Source organism: Ochlerotatus camptorhynchus, unplaced genomic scaffold (genome assembly GCF_037179485.1).
Source record: "Ochlerotatus camptorhynchus isolate MF236.1 unplaced genomic scaffold, CSIRO-AGI_Acam_v1.1 ptg000274l, whole genome shotgun sequence".
Taxonomy (NCBI): domain Eukaryota; kingdom Metazoa; phylum Arthropoda; class Insecta; order Diptera; family Culicidae; genus Ochlerotatus; species Ochlerotatus camptorhynchus.
The window spans coordinates 1,241,821-1,265,712 of NW_027040763.1; the positions used below are offsets into that span (position 1 = coordinate 1,241,821).

At 39.3% G+C, this 23,892-nt stretch overlaps 1 protein-coding gene across 3 annotated transcripts in view; it reads right to left on the reverse strand.

The window, feature by feature from the left end:
• The window catches only part of Nipped-B (Nipped-B cohesin loading factor), a 62,231-nt gene that overhangs the window by 26,295 nt on the left and 12,044 nt on the right, over positions 1-23,892 (reverse strand). Inside the window, exons 1-4 of one of the 3 annotated variants that reach the window (XM_065227449.1) lie at positions 22,228-23,082; positions 6,990-7,238; positions 6,580-6,921; positions 1,294-1,997 (exon numbers count right to left, since the gene is read on the reverse strand). In XM_065227449.1, the coding sequence (XP_065083521.1) occupies positions 1,294-1,997; positions 6,580-6,921; positions 6,990-7,056 (1,113 nt within the window). In that variant the 5' untranslated portion in view covers positions 7,057-7,238; positions 22,228-23,082. Of the gene's footprint in view, positions 1-1,293; positions 1,998-6,579; positions 6,922-6,989; positions 7,239-22,227; positions 23,083-23,892 lie in introns of those variants that run through there. The other 2 variants (XM_065227448.1, XM_065227450.1) reach the window with 2 other exon arrangements.

Sequence of the window (23,892 nt, forward strand, 5' to 3'; positions counted from 1 at the left end):
CCATTTGCAAGAGAGTTCGTGAGACAATACCAGGCGGGATTCATGGGTGCCCGCGCTACCACGGACCACATTTTCGCGATTCGGCAGGTTCTGCAGAAATGCCGAGAATACAAAGTGCCCACACATCAATTGTTCATCGATTTCAAATCCGCATACGACACAATCGATCGAGATCAGCTATGGCAGATTATGCACGAGTACGGATTTCCGAATAAACTGATGAGATTGGTCAAGGTGATGTGCGTAGTTCGAGTATCGGGGACACTCTCGAGTCCCTTTGAATCTAGAAGAGGGCTACGGCAAGGTGATGGACTTTCGTGTCTGCTATTCAACATCGTATTAGAAGGTCAAGATAAGAATAGCTGGAATAGACATGACTCCCATCCCGAGTTCAAATTGACGGTGACGAAATCGAGGTGGTCGATGAGTTAGTGTGTTTGGGCTCCTGGTGACCGTCGAAAATGATACCAGCAGAGAAATTCAAATACGCATTATGGCAGGGTATCGTGCCTACTTTGGACTCCGGATGACGCTCCGGTCGAATATAATACGCCGACGCACGAAGTTGACATCTACAAGACGCTGATTAGACCGGTGGTTCTCTACGGCCACGAGACCTGGACTATGCTCGTGGAGGACCAACGCCTTGGTATTTTCGAACGGAAGGTGTTGCGTACCATCTACGGTGGAGTGTAGATGGATGACGGAACGTGGAGGAGGCGAATGAACCACGAATTGCACCAGCTGCTGGGAGAAAAAAAACAAAATTGTGCGACTACGGTGGGCTGGTCATGTCGTAAGAATAACGGGCAACGACCTAGTGAAAATGGTTCTCGAAAGCGATCCAACAGGAACAAGAAGAAGAGGCGCGCTGCGGGCAAGGTGGATCGACCAAGTAGAAGGCGATCTGCGGACCCTTCGCAGACTACGAGGCTCACAATCACTTTGGAATTCTTTTCGCAATTGCTCAATTCGACTGAACAAGGACTTAAATTGGATCGTTAGGGAAAGCTTAAATAGTAGAACTTACTTTTAAGGTATTCATTATTTAAACACTATGATCGGCTGGCTGTTCATTTGGCCATTGAACTTTCTAAAACATCTTCAAGATTAATTGAAGATCGAAGTCATAAATATTACTATACATTTACTTCGCTTTTTCCAATGAATCATTTGGCATATTAGAAACCTGTTGCAGTACCGATTCCGGCAATAGCTCGATTTCATACAACAAAAAAGAACGGCTTAAACCACCAGTGTTCTCAAAATACAAGTATTATGAAAGCCACTCACCTGTTGCTGCAGTTGGGGCACGTGATTCGCTACAGACAGCAGAGCCGGTTCCGGTGAATCACCCGATCCCGGAAGCACATTCGAGGAAGATCCAGCAGTAGCCACCGGCTGCTGGATAACCGTCCGATGTGGATCAATCGGCTTCTGCTGTTGCTGATGCGGCGGACTGTGAAACTGGGTTTGTTGATTCTGGATAACCGATTGATGTGATACAATGACGTTTTGATTATGCTGCTGCTGCTGCTGTTGCTGATGTAACAATTGCTGTTGATGTTGTTGTTGGAAGATTTGTTGCTGTTGCTGGTTGTTTTCTGCAGGGTTGGAGGAGTAAGGAATATTTTGAAGATTAATAACTTGCTGCCGGATGATGACTTTTTGAGGTGGCGTCTGCTGTTGTTGTTGTTGTTGTTGTTGCGGTTGTTGATAGGGAAGTTTAGACTGATTCAGTTGAGCAGCAATCTGAACCGTGTTTTGCGGTTGTTGGTATTGCGACTGCGACTGCTGCGGCTGGAGTACTGGTGGGTGGTTAGGATGGTGTATCGTAACTGGGGATTGACTAAAGACAATCTGCTGCTGCTGTGACAAAGGTTGAACCTGACTCAGGTAATCTTGCTGTTGATGCTGCAACGACTGGTGGTGTGTTTGTATGGAAGGGTGGTAGTGTTCGCTTGGAAAGTTTGAAACTTGGGTTTGTGATGTGAATACTAGAAATAAAAGAAAAAGAAAATGAAGAATACAAACGAACCTATGAGAGAGATTGTCCCCAGTAGAGGAAGAAGATAGCAACAAGCAACAAGCTCCAGCGATTATCCGTTACGATGTGAGTGCCAGTGTGCCGATGGAAATGTGAAATTTGTTAGTAACCACTAGCGAGTGTTAGGTCTATGGTGGGGAAGCATAGGTACTGCAACCGATGAATGTGTCATTTCTCAGAAGACTGTTCACTATTTGCAAATAACGCTATTGCTTTATATCTTTTCCTATTTTTTTCATAAACAGTTATTATGCTGGTCACATTTTCGTAATCCTATTTCCTCATGTTCAATTAATATCGACCTTTTTAACATTATTTAGATGAGTATAATGTAAAACAGCCTTAAGAACTCCCAAAAAAAAATACAATCATTTTAAATGTCGAAATCAAAATGTAAAAGTCCTCCAGAATATTTACGATCAGCATAGAATAGATCGCCATTATCACAGTTGGTCGGCGTTAGGTCAGAGGGGACTTAGCAACATCATTTAAAAAAATAGATTATGATAGCAATCGGTTAGGGACAAAAGGTCGAAAGAGACAAAAGGACGAAAGTTCAAAAGCTAATGTAGATATTCTGAAGCTGATTTTCCATGACAAATTCTCCAAAGTAAAATATGATTTTATACTTTGAAAGCTGCTCGTTCTTTAAAATTTGGTTTTCATTGATTTTGCTGTCATGTTGAATTATATAATAAAAAATACTATTTATTCAATATACCCTTGATAGAAAATTTAATATTGAGAATTATTTGAGACACTGTGATTGAAATTTGCATTTAAGACTTTGAGTTTTAAAAATGTACTTTGAACTTTGGAAAACTTTTGAGTTTTAGGAGGGGAATGGACTTATAGCTAAAAATCTACTATTTATCAATTTTATCTACATGAACGCGTCATTGGGACGGTACTAATGGATATTTTTGGTAGCTATTGAAAATTAAGTCGATTACTGAATTTATGTACCGGCCCATTACCCATCATCCATTTCCCCGATTTGAAAAATTAATGAGAAATCAAAATCTTATAGGTATTTTGATTAGATTTTCCCTTCTTTTATATGAGGGGGTTAGAAGAAAAGGGGTGTAAGTGAAATTGATCGATTCTCTTCATCGACTTTCTCTTTCGTTAATAATTCAGCTGCAAACACATCCTTGATTCATGTGCCATTCCGGATGCTAGATGAGAACCTCCTTTATAAAACTATGTGGCAGAAATAGCACAAATTCTGTTCATAAAGCCGTTGCTATAAAAAGAGAAAGTCGATGAAGAGAATCGATCTAAGTCACTTACACCCCTTTCCTTCTAACCCCCTCATATATGATCAGTTCTTTCGAAAAATTCAGAAATACTAAGATAAAATATTAGAATCTCATATTTTTCAAAGGTTTTTCCTTCTTTTATACGTGAGCAGTATATCAAATATCAATACTATTTACTCTTCCTTAAATTAAACCCATTCTTAAAAAAAAAACACTTTTGGGATTTCGACTTTTTGTGTCAAAAGTGAAATGTAGCTGAGGAAATTCTTGTCATAACTTCAATTTTGTCAGATTTGGTAAATCTAGATAGAGCTGGAATTAGGGCGTAACAGCTTTTGTAAACAATGACTCCTCTCGATGATTTCTCGGAAACCATGGCTCTCCCTGTCAAATCAACATCACCATCGAGTAGAGAAAGACTTCTCCTACCCGATGGATATATTGGTTTGTGTAGGCGTGCCTTGAATTCCGAGAAATCAACGAGAGAAGTCAGTGTTTACAAAAGCTGTTACGCCCTAATTCCAGCTCTATCTAGATTTACCAAATCTGACAAAAGTGAAAGATTTACCAAATCTGACAAAAGAAAAAGAATTTCCTCAGCTACATTTCACTTTACAAAGCCTGTTACGCCCTAATCCCAGCTTTATCTAGAAATGTTACAAACAGCACACCGGGTTGTCATAAGAAGTAATGGTGCATACTTTAAATTCGGTTGTACGACATTACGCGGCAACCCGATTCGCGGAAGTATATTTCGCGGAATGACCCATTTCGTGAAGTTCCATTTGGCGGACTAATCCGTTTCACGGAATCACTGTTGGCAAAATTTTTGATGATTAGCATTGGATCTTAATAAAAATAAGGGAGTACTTTCATTCTTTTGAACATAAGCAGTTCTTTCAAATTTTAATATACTTGGAGGTGAACCAGCCCAAGGCTGAAAGCCTCCCTAATAAAGATAAATAATAATAATAATAAATTTTAATATAATTTTGAACTTTGGGAAACTTGTGAGTGTCTGGTTTAAAATGATGAATGCGAAATCTACATAATTCTAGGAGTAATTTCCTTCTTTTAAATATTATCAGTGTTAGATGTTTCCTTCTTTCAACCATGAACTTTCGAGTTTTCCTGTACGTTCAATATATACGGAATTGTTGGAAACTTAACTTTTTGTATTGGAATGATCCATACAAAATTTGATTGTAATAGTTTTAAGAGAATTTTCCTTCTTTCAAACATGAGTTATAACATTTCTTTCTAGTTTTTCTATACTCGTTAACTTCAACAGAAAACGCGTATAAAAAGTAAGTTAGTTATCAAAATGAAACTCATTTCACGGAATTTCGTGAAATTAGGCATTCCGTGGAATAGGACATTCCGCCAAATGGATTACCGGGTTGGTGCTCGTTGGGTTCGTTGTTTACACGTGAAATATCAATTGGATGCATTTGAAATTAATCGGGCGTGACTACAGAATTAGCACGTTTTCCACATTAAAAACAATATAATTCGTAGTTATGGTGCAAGGTGTAACAACCAGATGCATCATAGAGTTGAAAATTGGAAATACGCCATGTAAAAGGAAACGTTTTTGATGATTTTAAATTATGATTTCATCTACTTTTTCGTGTTCATTGAGTAGTTTGTGAACTGTTCTCTCTAATGTGGCAAAATATGGTTTACTTATAATTTGGCTCTTTCGCTTCTTTCAAATGTTAGTCTAGATTTGATCTTTGAGAACAACGCGAATGAAAAAAATACCTAATGCGTCATGATTACTTGAGATTTGTCAAATAACGCAAATATTTACACCGCGTGTACCGAAGAATAAATTCGACAGTGAGCATGGGGCGTATACGCGATGATCGATTCTCTTCATCGATTTTCTCTTTGCATTGCTACAGCAAAACAATTTTCTAGAATTTGTTCAATGCAGAGTTGTAACAGGTTGTATCGGCCATCTAAAGCAACAGCAAACGCACCGAGAAACGTTAAATCTAGCGAGTTATTAAGAAAAGAGGAAATCGACGAAGAGAATCGATCATCGCATTTACGCCCTTATGCATCCTCAATTATCATTTTCAAACTGTGTATGTACCTACTCATTCAAGATCCATTACATAAGAATTAATAAGTAAATTTAGTTAGTTCATGATGTTTAAAATTGTCTTCTTTCTTCCCGAATGACATTCTACATTGTATCTAGACTAACATTTGAAAGGGGCGTAAGAGCCAAAATGTAAACAAACCATATTTTGCCACATATAGAGAGAATAGTTCACAAACTTCTCGATAAACACGAAAAAGTAGAAGAAAATATCACTTCAAATCACCAAAAACGTTTCTTCTTACATGGCGTATTTCCAACTTTCAAATCTATGATGAATATGGTTGTTACGCCTTGCACCAGAACAACGACTTATATTGTTTTAATATGCCAAACGTATTGACTCTGTAGTATCTAGTCACGCCCGATTCATTTGAAACGCATCCGATTGATATTTCACGTGTAAACAACGAACAAAAAGAAGACCAAAAAAATCTCCGGGCGTAATTCCACTCTCACAAAATTTGCGAACGAAGAACCAAGGCGGAACAACAAACAAAAAATCCCGAGGGTGTACTTCCACGGCGTATCACCAGTGTTGGCAGTTCAAAGGGTGGATGATCTGGGGGGTAACAACATGTATGAAATTATCAGGGCGTATGATGTTTTCTTCTCAATTTCACGACAAAGAAAACTTTTTTTGAGTTTTTAGTGATGCACGATGATAGATTACACTATTAACTATATGTCAAGCTTATAAAATCAACCAGAAAATGGAAAGTCGTGTAATAGGATTAATTTTTAGGTCAACAAAATTCAGAAGCGATTTTCTCGATATGGTCATTTTGGAATTACGCCCTTTTCAAATGTTAGTCTAGGTATTACCCCAATATGACTATCTATAAGTAAAAGTGTACGTGTCCGTGTCAGTATGAAATGAACATCTTGCATTTTTCGTTTATGGCAACAATTTCATAAGGAGGTCAACAATTACTATATAAAAAACGAATAAGTCACATGATTCAGATGCGATTAATGATAAAAGAAACTGTGAAAAGGTTAATAGAAATGGAAATACAAAGAAACATAAAAAACATCAACAACAGAGCAGAAATGACAACAAATTGTGAAAGTTTCGGTTAGTGCATACTGCATAGTACACTCATTACACGGAAGATTAGTGTACGACAGAATTCCATTCCGATTTCTTCTGAACTTACTTAGTTTCTGCTGCTGTTGCGCCAATAATTGCTGCTGCTGTTGATGTGCCGTCATGGGCCTGTTGAACACATCCGGCCGACAGGAATGGATCGCCTGCAAGAGCAGAGGGCCTTCCTGCAGCGACTTGTTGCTGGTCGTTTGCTGACCGTACTGATCCTTCAGTTCAATATGATCCGAGTTGGTCTGCTCGATGGCATTCACCAGCTGCCCGATCAGGCTATCGTCCCGCGTGGCCAAAAGGTTGTTGGCTTCTTCGGCAACACGTGGATGGAACAGCAACGATCGGTTCAGCGCTGTCGACACCGTCGAGAGGGAGTCCGATATCGGCAGCTCGCTGAGCACTACAAGAGAAAGGTACTGGTGTAAGTAAAGAGAAAAAATAAACCAAAAACCACAAGTTGCAACTTACTGTCCGACAGACTGGTCAGACCAGCCAAGGTGGTGATTGGAACACTTGGAATATCGCGATCCCCCATGGTTGCCCGATGTCAGTCGCTGCTGCTGCTTTGCAAAGATAGATTCTTTTGGTTGGAGCAAGCGAAAAACACAATATCTGTGTTTCCTTCTCGCCAGCGTTAATGATTGACACTTATGTATCTTCAAATAATTTCGCTTGGCTGCTACTTGCTAATGTTGTTCTAGAGGAAAATTCATGCTTCTGTAACGAGACAAAACAGAGAGGAACGATTTATGCTTTGGATCCCCAAGGGAAAACGATGACACACGCAGGTTGGCTGAACGAACCGCACACATCTTCATATATTTGCCTATGTAAGCAAATTCTTCATCAACATTTCAAAAGGGTGAAACTGCTTTTGTAAACAATGCCTTTGCCCGTCGATTTCTTGCATCAGATAGGGGAATGTTTCCTCTACCAGCTGGTATGGCTAGTTTGCTAGTATGAGCTTTTATTTGCGAGAAATTGGTGGTTGAAGTCATTGTATACAAAAGCAGTTTCGCCATAATGAAATGTTGGCAACGAATTATCAACACACTGCTTTTCGATATGTGTGCTGGTGGTGCTGGTAAGGGAGCTTTGACCACCGAAAAATAAAGTTTATTGTCTCTTTTGGTGGTGCCTGCTGCTGTTGCTGCTGCTATTTCTCCACTGCATTTGCCATGACGCGCTTTCTCTTCTCCTCTCACGGTATAACATTTTTGCTCTTTCTCTTTCACGTATACCTGTATGCTGGTGGTGGGATTATGACTTGCTGACTTCATAACAATGGATAAAATGGGAATGGTTCACGGATTGTAGCTACAAATACGATCGTTGTACCCCTTCATCTGCATCCCTTAAACGCTGGGCCAGACTGAGCAGTTATAACATAGATCCGCGCTGCCCAACGTGCGACCCGCAGGCCGGATGTGGTCTCTGAATCTCAGCAATGGCATCATTCTAATTTAATTTTATTCATCACTAGCTGAGTGTGCCCGGTCTTGCTCGGGATTCAGTATTAGCTTGAGTTTATGCGCTGATTTAAAAAAAAAGCATGCTATATTGTACGTAGCCCCCCCCCCCCTATTATCTGAGGGGCTACCCCCTATGATTATCTCCTTATACCCCCACACTCGCCCCCACATGCCTAATTTGGTTCCATTTGCTTGATTAGTTCTCGAGTTATGCAGAAATTTCTGTTTCATTTGTATGGGAGCCCCCCCTTACAGAAGGGGGAGGTGTCTCGAACCATCATAAGAACCTTCCACGGCTCCAAAAACCCCTGTATACAAATTTTCACGCCAATCGGTTCAGTAGTTTCCGAGTCTATAAGGTTCAGACAGACAGACAGAAATTCATTTTTATATATATAGATTATTAATTTCAGCCCAGCATGAATGAGAAAGAAACAAAATGCGGCTTTTAACATCCCTAATTAAAAAAACATAAACGAACGATAACCGAAATGATTGAACTATTAAACATATGGTGTGGTTGAAATCCCGAATACGTCGTTAAGCGAAATAACCATAACAAATTTATTAGGGATGTTCATCGAAGATAGATACAGCCATTTGAAAAAGCAAATTTTGAAAGGTTCGGCAGGATTACCATCTATGACAGGCCTGCCCAACCTTTCAAAATTTGCTTTTTCAAATGGCTGTATCTATCTTCGATGAACATCCCTAATAAACCCGACGATACCACATAATGGTCGGATGATAACCCGAATTGGTGGTAGAGCACTTCTTATGGTTATTATAAGCCTATCTTGATGACATTTACACGCTAATTATAACAACATGTTATAACTCAGTAGTCTGAAAGTGGTATTCTAGTACGTTCAGACTACAGAGTTATAACCACAATCAAAGTGACAGACGACTAACTGGCGAAGAAATCAATTAACCACTTCATCCGAGCAGTTAAAATGACGTTTACTACCACTTGATCTTTGAAATAAAACATTATTTTGATATTTTATTTTCTAGAACCACGAGAAAAGTACCCATCATTTGTGCGTTTCATAAAAAAATAGAAATTAGTTGGTCCAGTTTTGTGGAATCGCTGGTAGAAAGTCACGCCAAAACTGCTTGACAAAGTGGTCAATTAAAATAATGTGGTTCGCTCAATCTTGGGGCAACATTTTTCTCAGTGTGCCGCAAGTGTACCGCTGGTGTGCCGATTGTGGCGGCAGTGCCGGGCATAGAGCAAGCTTCGATTTTTTTTTAAAGCGAATAGTATGTTATGTTTGCCAACCCGGTATTTCTGACAGCTTGAATGTTTAGGTTTGCAATCGCAACGGCCCCGAAAATGTCTGTGCGAAAAGTCAATCTTTTTCCTGACCAGCAAGAAGAAGGTCGATTTCCTGAAGCAGATCGAGAAGGACGGTGAGGAGGGCATTCCGTCAGTGAAGCTGTTGAATCGTGGCGAGCCTTCATCAGACGGTAGACGTATGCAACAAGTACCTCAAGGATTACATCATGGAGATTATGGAAGCTGATAAGAAAGTAAAACATGTTAAACTGTCGGAGGGTGACGAGCAGGCAAAAACAAAAGGTACGTCTCCGGTATGGATACCAACTAGTTTGACATGTGCTACCCGGCGATTATCCAGTCGGGTGGCAATTACAGCTTGAAATTCAGTGCATTCAGCGACAAGACCTATCTGCATTTAGGGTGCGCGTTACAAGTCCGACTACTCCAATGTCGTCCGAACGTTGCTGGTTAATCCGACGGAAACGATTCAGAAGCACTACACCTTTTGCTCAATCTGGAAGAGGAACTGCTGAAGGTGATGATTCCGAGCAAGAAGCTCTCGGTTTTCGACGTTGGAATGGTTTATGCCAAGAAGAAGGATTCCAAGCTAAGACGTTCGGTTTTACCATCGGGTTGGAGTTCCGGGAGAATTAGATCGATTTGGAAGGAATCCTTAGTGATTCCTATTCAAAAAGTTGCTGGAACGATTAAAGCCGAAGAGTTTCGTCCCATCAACATGTTGCACACATTAGAGAAAATCTTAGAACTTGTTGTTAAAGGCCAGCTGTTGGAGTATTTGAATAGCAACTCAAGGTCATTCTTGTGAAACTGCATTGAATTTGGTGTTAGCAAAGTGGAAAGACAACTTGGAGCGTAAAGATACGATTGTTGCTGTTTTTTGGATCTGAAACGCGCTTTTGAAACAATTTCTAGGCCCTTACTGTTAAGTACAATCAAGCGCTCTGGAATTACGAGTACTGCATATAAATGGTTTGAAAGCTATTTGTCTGACAGAACTCAACGGACTGTTTTTAATGATTCTGTTTCCAGTCCCGTGGGGAACAACCTTGGAGTGCCCCAGGGAAGTGTATTAGGGCCCCTTTTATTTATTATGTATATTAATGACTTGCGACGTGTTTTACGGTTTTGCGACATTAACCTTTTTGCAGATGATACTGTGTTATTCATTGCAGCTAAGGATTTAGAAGTTGCCGTCTCACACTTGAATGAAGATTTGCAGTATCTAAGTAGATGGTTGAAGTGTAAGCAGTTAAAATTGAATACAAGTAAAACTAAATTTATGGTTATTTCGCGGAATCGATTAAATGAGAACGTCTCTGTTGTAATTGATGATTAGACTATTGATCGCGTTCAGGAGATTAAATATCTTGGCGTGATTATTGATGACAAACTTAAGTTCAACTCTCACATTGACAATGTCATCAAGAAAATTGCCAAGAAGTATGGAATTCTATGTCGACTGAAAAACTATTTAACTATTGCCAGTAAAATACAGCTATACAAATCAATCATCTCTCCTCATCTTGACTTTTGCCCTTCCATTTTATTTCTGGCCAATGCAACACAAATATCGAGATTACAGCGCTTGCAGAATAAAATAATGCGTTTGATTTTGAGATGTAATAGATTCACTTCCTCAACTTTGATGCTAGACCCCTTACAATGGTTGTCGGTGAAGCAAAGAATTGTATATTTGACTATGGTGTTCATTTTTAAAGTAGTTAACGGTTTGCTGCCTCGATATTTGTGTGATCGAATTGAAAGAGGAAGTGACTATCATAGATATAATACTAGAAACGCGGATGAAATAAGAACACCACATTTCTTGACTTGTGCTTCACAGAATTCATTATTTTTTAAAGGAATAAATGTTTTCAATTCGATGCCTAGACACATTAAACGTTCAACAACATTAGCAGTATTTAAGAGACATTGCATTTCACACGTTAAAACTGACTTTAGGCCTTTTTATGTATAAATTATGTATCTTGACGAAGTTATTTTTAACGGATTATTTTGTATGGATAGCTGTTATAACGACTTTTTAATCATTATTGTAGCACTGCAAAAACTATTTTGTTCGCCACGATGGTGATGATGGATTTTTGATATTTGATTTAATAGTAGTAGTAAAAAAAAAGTAGTCTACAAAGGTTTGAGCCTCGCGCGCGTATTACGGATATAGAGGACTGAATTTAACATTCGATAAAAAAAAATGCAATTTTGAAGCTTATTTGGAAGATACCTTGAGTTAGTAGTAAGTTTTCTGGCAAATGTTGGGGGTTCGTGAGCATTCCTGACATTGCTGAAAATTATGATAGCATCAGATTGCGGGGTTACTAGTGTAATAGGATGCTTTGTTGATTGTTCATTAACTCTTGATTGCTTGTAATACTTATGAATATTTTAGGTGGACAAAAAGGCGAACTAAGAGGGGGACGCCTGAGCTTTTCAACATTTATATCGCTGTGAAGCAACTGTAAACTCTAGAGGGAATTTATATCTGTAACTGAAACCAGTTCGATTTTGTTTGCCAACCTGGTTAAAATGTCATATTTAATTATCTTAAAGATAAATCGTCCAGCTCAAACCTTTGTAGGGGTAAGAGGTGGGACCATCATCATCATCAGTACCTCAACAAGTGAAATCCGGTTTAAAAATTGTAAGTTAATTATGTTGAGTTGAACAATAAAAATTCCGTGTGATTATGCCGTGAAAATTAGTTCGGTATTGTTCAAATGAGTTTCGTTTGGTAGACGACCAGTTGCTTCCACTCAACCTAATTAACTTTTATTTTGTTACAAATATCGAAAGCCATTTATTTCATCTCGTATAATATGACACATATCCGAAAATAAAACTACTCTTTTACTTAATTCTAATTTAAACCGAAATCTCACTTCAAGTTTACATACGTCGCATCGGTGGTAAGGGCTTCACCTCCATCGAAGCATATCCATCGTTGCCCTATTAGTTGGACCAGCTCTTGATTAGCCAGTAATCTTCACCTTTGAGTTTTCCGTATCCAACCGCCACCATTGCATGATCCAATTCATCCAAATTGTGTTTGTATTCCAGTTCTTAGTACACTCCATTTTCGTAGTAGCTCAAAGACTTGTTAGAAGTGAATTGCTGGTCTGAGTTCCTCTAGTATATTCAATTAGAGTATGTATCTGAAATACACAGTCAAACAGCACGTAATGTTGTGAACAACTTCAATGACAGCTGTCCAGCAGTGCTCCCATTTTATTTCATGAACAATCCAATGTCTACGAGATTGTGCCGAAGGATGTGCCCAAGCTGTGTCGAATCTACTTTCGGCACACTGTGCTGAGTGACTTACCCCTTGGGTTCGCTTTTATATAATTTTCTTAGAAGCTTGCGCCGTATTTTTGTTTTTGATTTGAACAAAGTTGATTTTGTGTGCAATGATCTTTGACAGTGTGCAAAGAGTGTATCATTTTGTCATTTTGTTTATGCAATTTCAGTTTCAGGGCTGTTACAAGATTTTCTAAATTGTATCCGCGAAATCCGCGATTTCTCTAAACAAATCCGCTACTGCAGTGACTTCAAATACTAATCCGCGACAACAACAAAACTGTTTTCATTATTTAAAAATACCATTTGTATTCTACTACATGGCATTTCAAGCTTATTGCTTATAGCATATTAGATTTTTGTCTGCTCTCAACTTAGTGTTCTTTGAAGTACTTTCACATTTTAATTGAGAGCTTTCTATGCCTGTACCATCCTATGCCCAAGGAAGTAGATACATTTTCCAACTCGAAAAATTAATAGACCGGACGAGAATCGAACTCAGTCGCCTCCAGCATGGACTTGCTTTGTTGCTGCGCCTTTGCTGACTGAGCAAAAGGAGTATCGTTTGTAACCTTTTAAATTAAATTAAAAATAACAATGTATCATCTTCAGTTAATTATGTATAGTGTAAATTCTATGAGATTCTATTGAATAATACCAGCCTAGATTTGATGAAACATGATTTTTAAAAAAAATAATGCATTTTCATTTGAAATGCAAATATTTTTGAAAATTTACTTTTGCGTCTCTCGACGTATTTTGCTGTCCTAAATGTTTATTCAGTGAAATTTTTTTTTTGCCGAGATTTGCACAGCCGAGCTCGGTAGAAAAAACTAAGTGTGTATATGTGTGACTTTGTGTATCATGCACGACTTATAACTATGTATACCGGAAATTATAGGTTTTCCAAATCGTCCAGAACATCAGATGATTTGTTCTACTAGACAGGCATGGAAAATCATTCGCATTCATTGCGTGCATTCATTTAAATTCATTTGCCTCTAACTTTTTTCTTCAACAGCATTCCGCAAAATGGTGTATAGAGCTTTTGTAGGTTTTGTTATTAGCTACAACTTTTGACAAAAAGTCAAATCCGTATCTCTTATGCATGACGGACCAGAGCGAACAGAAGCCAGTACTGTTTTTCAGTGAATGTATTTTACATTCACTGAAAACAGTAACAAGTTCTGTCCGCTCTAGTTCGTGATGCATAAGAGATACAGATTTGAGTTATGAGCAAAAGTTTTAGCTAATAACAAAACCTACAAAAGCTCTATACATCATTTTGCGGAATGCTGTTGATTAAAAAAGTTAGAGGCAAATGAATGTAAATGAATGTATGAAATGAATGCAAATGATTTTCCATGCCTGCTACTAGATCAACCAAGACTGCAATAATGTCTGTAGTATCGAAAAATGTTCAATCAGATTCAAAGTGTCTATGAGGATCATGCATGATCTATTTTCGAGTAATCCAGATGTTCAAGGTTCTCCAAATCGTTCTGGAGTTCAGATGATTTATTCTACTAGATCAACCATGACTGGGATAAAGTCTGTAGTATCGAAATATATCCAAACAGATTCATAGTGTCTATATGGATAATGTTTAATTATTTCCACGTATACCAGACGATCTAGGTTCTCCAAATCGTCCTGCAGTTCAGATGATTTGTTTACTGGATCAACAAAGACTGACATATTATTGGTAGTATCGAAATATCGATTTGGAAATCATAGAATATTTGGCATACACGGAAATAGGTTGGCATGATCCACTGCAAATTTGTTTGGGCATATTTCGATACTACAGATATTGAATTAGTCTTGGGTGATCTAGTAGAAAAATAAGTCTTGCACTCCAAAAAAATGAACCATTTTTATCCGTGTGTAACTTTTTTATCCGTGGTAAAGATTGATGAAAATCTGGGTATAACTAGTTTGGAGTAAATTGTTTACATGTGCAAAATTTCATAACAATCGGTTCAGTGGTTATTAAGATGTCATCGAAACAAGAAGAAAATCGCCGGAGAATTTTGCGCGCCGTCATGGAAAATCCGACTGCGGGCATGAGGTGGATCGGAAGACAACTGGGAATCACCCATACAACTGTGTCTCGGGTGGTAAAATCGTTTAAGGAGTCCCAGACGAAAATCGAAGACTGCTGACTCTGTGAAAGCCCGGAAGGTGTTGGATTATTTCAAGCGTAATCCGAACCTTTCGATTCGCGACGCGGCTTTGAAGGCAAAGTGTTCCGCATGGTTCGTTCAGCAAACCATGAAACGAGCTGGGCTTCGTGTATTCAAGGTCCGGAAGGCACCGAACCGGCGTGATCAACAAAACACGGCGGCCAAATCCCGCGCAAGGAAGCTGTATCGAGAGTGGTTAACGAAACCGATGTGTGTGGTTATGGATGACGAAACCTACATCAAGGCAGACGCAAAGCAGATACCGGGGCTGGAGTTCTACGTTGCCAAATCACGGTTTGATGTTCCGGAAGACATAAGGAAGAAGAAAGTGGACAAATTCGCCAAAAAATACTTGCTCTGGCAGGCCATATGCCAATGCGATAAACTAAGTAAACCGTATATCACAATGGGTACCATCAACAGCGAAATTTACTGCACCGAGTGCCTCCAGAAGCGTCTGTTGCCCTTCCTGCGGTCCCATGGAGGCGAGACATTATTTTGGCCGGACCTGGCATTATGCAATTACGCGCGATCGACGTTGGATTGGTACAGAGAGTTGTTTTTGTACCAAAAACCGCCAACCCCCCAAATTCACCAGAGATTCGTCCGGTGGAAAGATTTTGGGCCATAATGAAGGCCAAAGTTCGAAAATCGTCCAAGGTGTTTAAGAACGAGCTGGAGTTGAAGAAAGAATGGATGAAAGTGACTAAAAAGGTCGGCTCCACCATTGCACAAAATGTAATGAGGGGTCTTAAGGGAAAGGTGCGGGCTTTCAGCGATGGAAAGGAAATTGAATAAAGTAATTATGCCAAAACATAATCCATATGTATAAGTTCATTCCCTGAATGTTTCAAGAAAATCCGACTTAAAATAAATTTTTGGCGAACACTTTTGTCTGGTGCTTTTTTTTTCGAGAACAGACCTTAATCTGATCTCCAGAATGATTTCAGAACCTATAACATCTTGTATACGTAGCAATAGGTCGGACACGATCCACATAGACACTTTGAATCTATTTGGACATAATATTATAATTATATTATTATATTTAGAGAACCTAGGATATCCGGTATACATGGCAATTACTCGCATCTACACTAAAGTCTTTTTTAAGCGGGTTTTTTACACGGTTTTTCGCGATTTACACGGTACGTTTTTAACGATTTCTCGACAACGATACAACCTATCGACTTGATTCCAATCACATTATCCGTTTCAATGTATAGATAATCAAATGGTATACTTTAAAAAAAAAATCACAATTTTTGGTGTAAATACCGATATTTTTAAAATATGTCTAAATGGACCATAGCATGCTATAATTACAAATGGCACATTTTTTTTAAACAATTGAAGATGTGAAAAATCAAAATCTCGTAGGTTTTTTTACACGGTACGTATCCCCCGTGTAAAAAAAGACCTGAGTGTATACGATTCGTTTATGATTTGATAACGAAAAATGTTATGTTCATATTGGAAATAAAAAACCATGAAAATGTCTCACATTGGACAGACCCCAGATAATGTCCGGTGTAACTTATGGATATCTAGTCTAGTCTAGTCTAGTCTACACATACACAGCCAGTACTTGAAAGAATCCTGGAAAATGATACATCTATCATTTTTCTTGTCATTATTAATGCCTGCTGCACATCAAGGATGTGAAACAAACAATAAAGCGGCCAGGCCTACTGTGTAGCGTTTAGTTAATTTTTGTGGAAGTGAATGTTTACCATGTCTACTTAATAAGTATAGACAGTGGTTAACATTTAATCCACAGGTAATCAAAGAGCGGGGACATACCGTACCAACCGCTCCGTATGCAGGATTTGAAAATAGACTATATAAATCGTTGGGAGTGACAGAGCTAAGAAAGTTAATGTACACTCCTTGGTTGTCCGATCTCCTGGGATGGAACACAGGTATTTACCCCTTGTGTTCGAGCGTACAGTCCTCCCTCCGTACAAGCGTGGACGGCACCGCCAACCCACTGCCATCCCTCAATCGATCCAGCCGACCTCAGTCGAAGGACAACAGAGAGCGGTGTGCGGACGTAACCTATACGGAGGGAATGCTGTATTCGCCTAGGTTATAGCGCCCTTGCTCGCTACCATTTTCTTCTAGCGGTTGGGACCTGAGCACTAACTCTTGGCCTAGCCCTATATGGCATATGGTTATAGCGCCATTACTCGCTTTCTGAAAAGAGAAGAAGGGAAGGGAAGGAGAGGAAAAGGACTTGGGAAAAGGAAATGCGGAATTCCTTTCCTCATTAGTATTTGTATCGTCAACTTTCATGAAAACTATATAAATCATTTTTCCTTGGTCAGAGGTATTATTACGACTAAAAGTTACGAAAAAGCACTGATGCCTTCATTAAGTTCCACTTCCACGCGACGTTCAATGGTTAAACAAGTAAACAAGTTATTAAAATGAAATCACGTTCCCGAAAGCAGTCAACAATGTATCTTAAACCGGATCAAGCGTGCGCCCTATTTTTCTAAACATTCCGACGCGTTCCGCCCAATATCTATCAATACGTTTTTCTACAATAGTAGCCTGGGATAAATCCTAATTCGACCGACACGTGTTTGTTGAAAAATTATATTCTGCCTAATATCAGTAGTCAGTAGTCATTAGGAAACCTGTTACTATATTACCACATATGTATCCTTCTTTCATGAATTTGTTTTACGAACATGATCTAACACAACCTTTTTCTATGACAAAACTATATTTTGATAAAATTGGATCATTGCCTAGACCAACTATTGAAACTAAAGAACAAAACAATTGGCCATAAAATCTTCCTGTAACCATTTTTTTATGACTGCAAAAAGTTTGAACTCTGGAGTTCGAAGGTGATAGCTTTACCGTATACCCATTAGCCCATTTCAAGATCGCATGCTTCCGAAGATTTTGCTTACAATAAGCCCCGCTCCGGTACAGTATCGATGCTGATAATGTAGGAAAATAAATAAAACTACTTTATGACTCAAAGTGCAATGAATGAGCGTTAGTTTCGGGATCATTTCAGTGTAAGAGTTATGTTAGTTTTGATCCGTAATCAGCCCTGCCGACCCCTCAACATTAGTTGCAGGCAGTGGTTGTTAGATAATGCGGCACTGTAACTACTACTATTTTAGAGGTATGATTCGTCAAGTTTATACAACTCAATGTTTCAATTGAGGCAAACTATCTATCTAACAATTACAAAAGCAAACCTAAACTTACAATTATATGCAAATGCAAAATGAAACTTGACAAATCATCGTCAATCCCCTTATTCCAGGGCAGGGCCTGACGATTTGAATATAATTTTGATCAGTGAACGGGCACCCTATGGTACATTTTCTCACCATGAACCTATCATCTCCAGCCTATCTGAACTATTTAATAAATGGAAGCCATAACATGGGTTACGCTCCCCCTAAGCGGACCCTCCGCATCCTGTCTCTGTCTTATCTCAAATACAAAATGCCAATGGTATGAATGTATCTATATATAACTTGGAAATGACGTACAATCAAATAAACCCGTAGCCCACTCACTTGGTCAGGCTTCAGAATCGTCCAATGGGCAGTGCGCTCTACACGCCAAGTTACCTTTTTTCAAATTTACCGCAATTTTGATATTTTACCCATTGAGTGTTGATTAGTCACAATGAAAAATTGTGACAGAAGTTGAGGTTACTAGTGTATTAAATAATCTAGGTCCTATTTAAAGGGTGTCCGCGATGAAATTGCCACACTATGAAATTGCTCTAACTTTTTAACCGTTGGGTAGAATTTAATGAAAATTTGGGTGGATTTAGTTCATAGTGCATTATTTACATCCTGCAAGTTTTAAAGTCCTGTGACCAAAACTCGCGGAAATGGAGTCGAAAGAACAGCTCATGCGTGATAAAATCTTGCGCATTCATCACGAGAACAAGGATCTCTCGCATCGTTCCATCGCTAAAACGTTGGGAATCGCGAATTCCACGGTGTCGCGAGTGATTAAGCGGTTCGAGGAACGGTTGACCACCGATCGGAAGCCCAGAAGTGAAGGAAAAAGTATTCCATACAACACCAAAAATCACAACCGCGTAGTTGGGGCCTTCACCGAAATCCGAACGCCTCCGTTAGGGATGTGGCTAAGAAGCTGCACCTAAGCCGAAGTTTTGTCCAGAAGGCCAAAACTAAGGCTGGGCTTCGAACGTTCAAGGTACAAAAGGCCCCTAATCGCGACGAGAAGCAGAACAAGTCCGCCAAAACCCATGCCAGGAAGTTGTACCTCAACATGCTGACGAAAGTTGAATGCTGCATCATGGACGACGAAACATATGTGAAGGCCGACTTCAAACAGATCCCCGGCAACCTGTTTTTCACGGCCAAGGATAAGTTCAGCGTTCCGGAGCATGTCCGCACTCAGAAGATGTCCAAATTTGCGAAGAAATTCCTGGTTTGGCAAGCCATCTGCACGTGCGGGAAGCGGAGTGCACCTTTCGTGACCCAGGACACGATGAACGGACAGGTGTACATAAAAGAGTGCCTCCAGAAGCGGCTGCTTCCTCTCCTGAAGGCCCACAACGTCCCAACAATCTTCTGGCCGGATTTGGCCTCATGCCACTACTCCAAGGACGTGCTGAAGTGGTATGCGGACAATAAGGTCAATTTCGTGCCGAAAATGTTCAACCCTCCCAACACTCCGGAGCTCCGCCCCATCGAGAAGTACTGGGCGATTATGAAGCAGCACCTTCTTAAACGACCTAAGGTAGTAAAGACAGTCGAGGAACTGAAGAAAGTATGGGTTTACATGCAAAAAACGGTTGATTCACAGGTTGTGCAGAATCTTATGGCCGGGGTTAAGGCCAAGGTGCGGGCATTTGCGTATGGACTGTAAATAAAATACGAGTAAAATGATAAAATGAAGTTTAATAGTTATTTCTCAATCCCTGAAAATTTGATGGCAATCGGATGAAAACTCGAATTTTGCGAATCAATTTTGTGTGTGGCAATTTCATCGTGGACACCCTTTAGGATTATATCTGAAAAATCCAAATCTGGCCAACGCCCACCCTAAACCTAAACCTGTTCTAATCCACCTGAAATGACTAACGAATGGAAGACTTTGACTACCCAGCCATGCAATAGTCTCATTCCGTGCCTTATGGCAACTTGATGATTCTATTGCGCTCATCTTCTGGCACCACCCAGGGGAGACTTGGTCCTGTACCCAATGCTTAACTTATCTCCATTCCACTCAGCTACTCGCAATTTCTTGTGATATAGTGGGCGGAATATTATTATATGAGACAATTCAATGCAGACGTCTTTCCAAATTTGGCAGATCGACAGGTAATCGGTGAGTTACCACGATAGTTGCTATTCAACAACTCGACAACGTCCCATCGTCAACGCCTGCTATGAGAATTTCCCATTGCAGACGCCAACGAAATGACGTCATCGAGCTATCGATCGACTACCCTGGTTATCGCCTGGTACCTTATAGCACGATGCTAGGAGGCGAGCCGGAAGAATCGATGAGCTACCTCCCCCTGTCCGGTGTAACTTATGGATATCAGATCATTTCTCGATTATTTGCAGGGTGTTTGGTTTGAACAACAAAATTGATGACAACAAAATAATCCGGGACGGAAAGGTTACAATGAATTCCACAATTTTTGTGACAGCACATCAGTCCCTTCGCGGTTTTCGCGACATCATTAAATGTTTTCGCGACTGAATGTTCAAATTCGCGACAGATCCGCGAAATCCACGCCTGTTGTAACAGCCCTGCAGTTTTGAGTAGAGTGAAAGAGATAGAACCAAAACATTTTAGTACATTTTGTGAAAATGCTAGTACAATCCAGTAGTAGTGTTGCCATGTGGTGCAGTAGCAGGTTCATCACCAAAGTTTTCGAGCCGCTCCGTCTGTCTAGCATTTAGGAGGTTTTTTTTTCCCAAAATGACGTCGTTGACATTTTTCAATAAATTGAACCACGGAAACGTCACTAATGATCCGACCAAATGACGTCTGAGACAAAGTTGTAGAACAAAATTATTTCTTTCGGGTAAAAATATACATGGTATTTTTTGTATTAATTTTGAGTAAAAATTCCATTTATGAATGGGGCAGAAAGTATATTTTGTGCAGAATATGTAAGGAGGGACATCGTATGTTAATCTAAATGCACATAGAGAGGTACCAAACATGTGTTCCGTCTCGAATGAACTTAATTCTCCTCTACCAGGGGAACAGTTTAAAGAGACGTAAATAGACGGAAGCAGACATGTGTTGCAGTGTCAGGTACTCAAATTTGTAGTATGTGAGAATGAAATCCTAAATCGAGTGTCATCAAAATACATGACATGTTGAGAGATTAAACTCAGCGGCGCCGGTGGTAAGTGTGATTACCTCTTACCCCAGCTGGCCTGGGTTCAATCCCAGTCGGCGCCACCGGGATGTCCGGACAGTAAAGCCGTTGGTCCGCGGTTCATAAGTTGATGAGTCGATAGGTAGGGTCCAGGTGTGGGAGCTGCTTCCCTGGCGTCGGTAGCATTGGTGCTCAGCACGGAAAACAAGATCGACGGAAAACAAATCAAGGAAAATATGACTAACAGTTTCATCTTCTCTGTCACAAAAATACTCACATTATAGTTTGAGAAGCTACTTTGAAAATCTGAAGTCCCCATCTTGCATTCTAAAATTATGTTATTCGTTAACTACAAATTTTGCAAGATTTTTAAATGAATTTCGGGATTTTTAACTTTTTTCGATGTGGATAGATTGCAGTTAATTTTTAACAGAATAAAAGAATAATGTTTTGACTAGACAAAAAAATACAGCTCAATTGGTCTACTGTGCATCAAGAAATAACAATTTGAAAAAAATGGTAGTCAAATAAGAATCTTTTAATTAAAGCTGCTCAAACTTAGTATAAACTCAGTCAATCTGATCCACTAGTTGCCAAAATTTAAGAAATTTTGATGCGCCTGCTGGAAAGTTACAACTTTGATTGTAGATAAACAAATAACGGTGTATAATTCATTATTGTCAGTAAATAATCTCGTCAATAAGGCAGTCACATCTCGAACACAATCCATAGCTTTTTTGTTTATATTGCTATTCACTTACCGAAACATTTCTACCACAATTTCATGAACCAACAGAATACCACCCACTTTCAAGTCAATCCGTGTTAAGAGTCCATCGCACAATCACAACAAAAAAAAAACAAATGCTATTCGATTGTATTTGTTCCACCATACTTGCCGTGGTATTTGTGTTCGCTGCATCTGTTCGTCGTAGAATGGAGAAACACCATCGCAGCACAGCAAAAATAAAGTAATAGCAGCACCAGCAGCAGTGGCAGTAACCAACATTAAAGGCACCGTCATTCAAGCAGAGACTAGCAAATATGTCACCGTAATTCGCCTTCCTACCGAATTTCTCCTCCAGCTTCCATGCATACACACGATGAACACTGACACTACACCACAATCCTTACACTGATACACACTGAAGCATCGACGAACGGTAATTAATCAAAGTAATAGCTCGTTAAAAATTTACACTTATTTGAGAAAATGTACATTTTTCCCTCGTTGTACTTTTTTTCTATTAATTCTTCGCTATTCATCGTTTGATGTTCCACATAAAATTTGTTTCATAAGAAAAAAAAACTGGCGACGAGGGCTTCCTTTGTCTAGTTAGGTACACTGAATGCTCTTGATTTCTGTTTTCATCGTTGATTTCTAAACAGTGCTGTTCCGATCCGAGCAGACGCGTTCTATTCCAGGTGGAAGGCGAAAATATAACATTCATATAACCAATGACTTGAAGTCACGACTAGAAACGAAAAAAAAAAGAAAAACAATACGCGTTCACATTTTCAGGCTAAATTCACTTGCTGCGTTTTTTCTTCTTTCATTCCCCGTTCGTTCATTCAATCTAATCGTCTCTGCTCACTGCTTGTTCGTACACTCACTCTCCGTTATTTTGTTGGAGCTTTTCCACCTATCTGTAATCGGTATATAGAAAAGGCTGCGACGACGGTCAGTGGTGCCAATCGTGTTGTCAGAGTTTGCACTAAAAATTTGATAACTCGGGTATCCTACGTGTATTTTTGTTTTTGTTATTTTCTACTTTTCATCATTTCTTTCGAAAGGGAAACATTTTTTTTATCCAGATCAATTTAGCCTGTCTAGTCAAATTTTCTCACGAACCAAACTGTTACCAAACTTGGCCAGCTAAAACTAGACTTATGAGCAACTTCTGGCCTAAACTTCAATAAAATCTGTTTAGTCTACTAAAGAATATATGTTTTCAATATAACGCCACAGAATGGTCTTGTAACCGATTTATTACAAATGTTCATGTAAATGGCACATAAAATAGTTTATTTCTCCAACCATTGGCACAACATTTGCTTAAAAAAAATCGATTTTCTTGTCTCAGCTCTTTAGGCTTACACCGCCAAAGTAGAGGGTTAATAATGTTTCTAAGGAAAATTGACAAATAAATAATTTAACCCTTTTCTTTCCATCATTAATCAATACTTGCGGTATTAATTCGTACCTGGTGGCCTCACAACTGGATCTCTAATGCTGAGCTCCGACGTTGTTGTAATCAGAAGGTGATATGAACTGACATTTGAGAAGGGTGTGAGTAAGGGTGAGTTGGCTACAAACTAGTAAAGGTTGGTGAAGGAAGCTATCCTTACTTAACATACCATTCAGCATTAGTTCTGTATCGAGGTGCGTAGCTATTCAGGCTTATTTTGCCTACTCGTTTTATTTTAGTTAGAGGAGCGTAGCGACCGCAAAACGGAACAAGTTAAATATCCTTAGGTTTATTTATTTTTCCTCATGCCCATCGCTATGCCCCTCTAGCTAAAAAAAAACATTGACAGAGTAAAAATCAGCCGTAAACGAAATATGCAAAGCAACCAGATTAAATGACATATTCATCTTCGGATCGGTTGAAAAAATACACTTTATCTTCTAGTTTACTCGATATCTATCTATTGCAAGCAATATTTTGATAATTATTTATGTTTTGAGAGTTGGTGCATAGGTAGATTGAGGTTAAGGAAACGCCACTGAAAA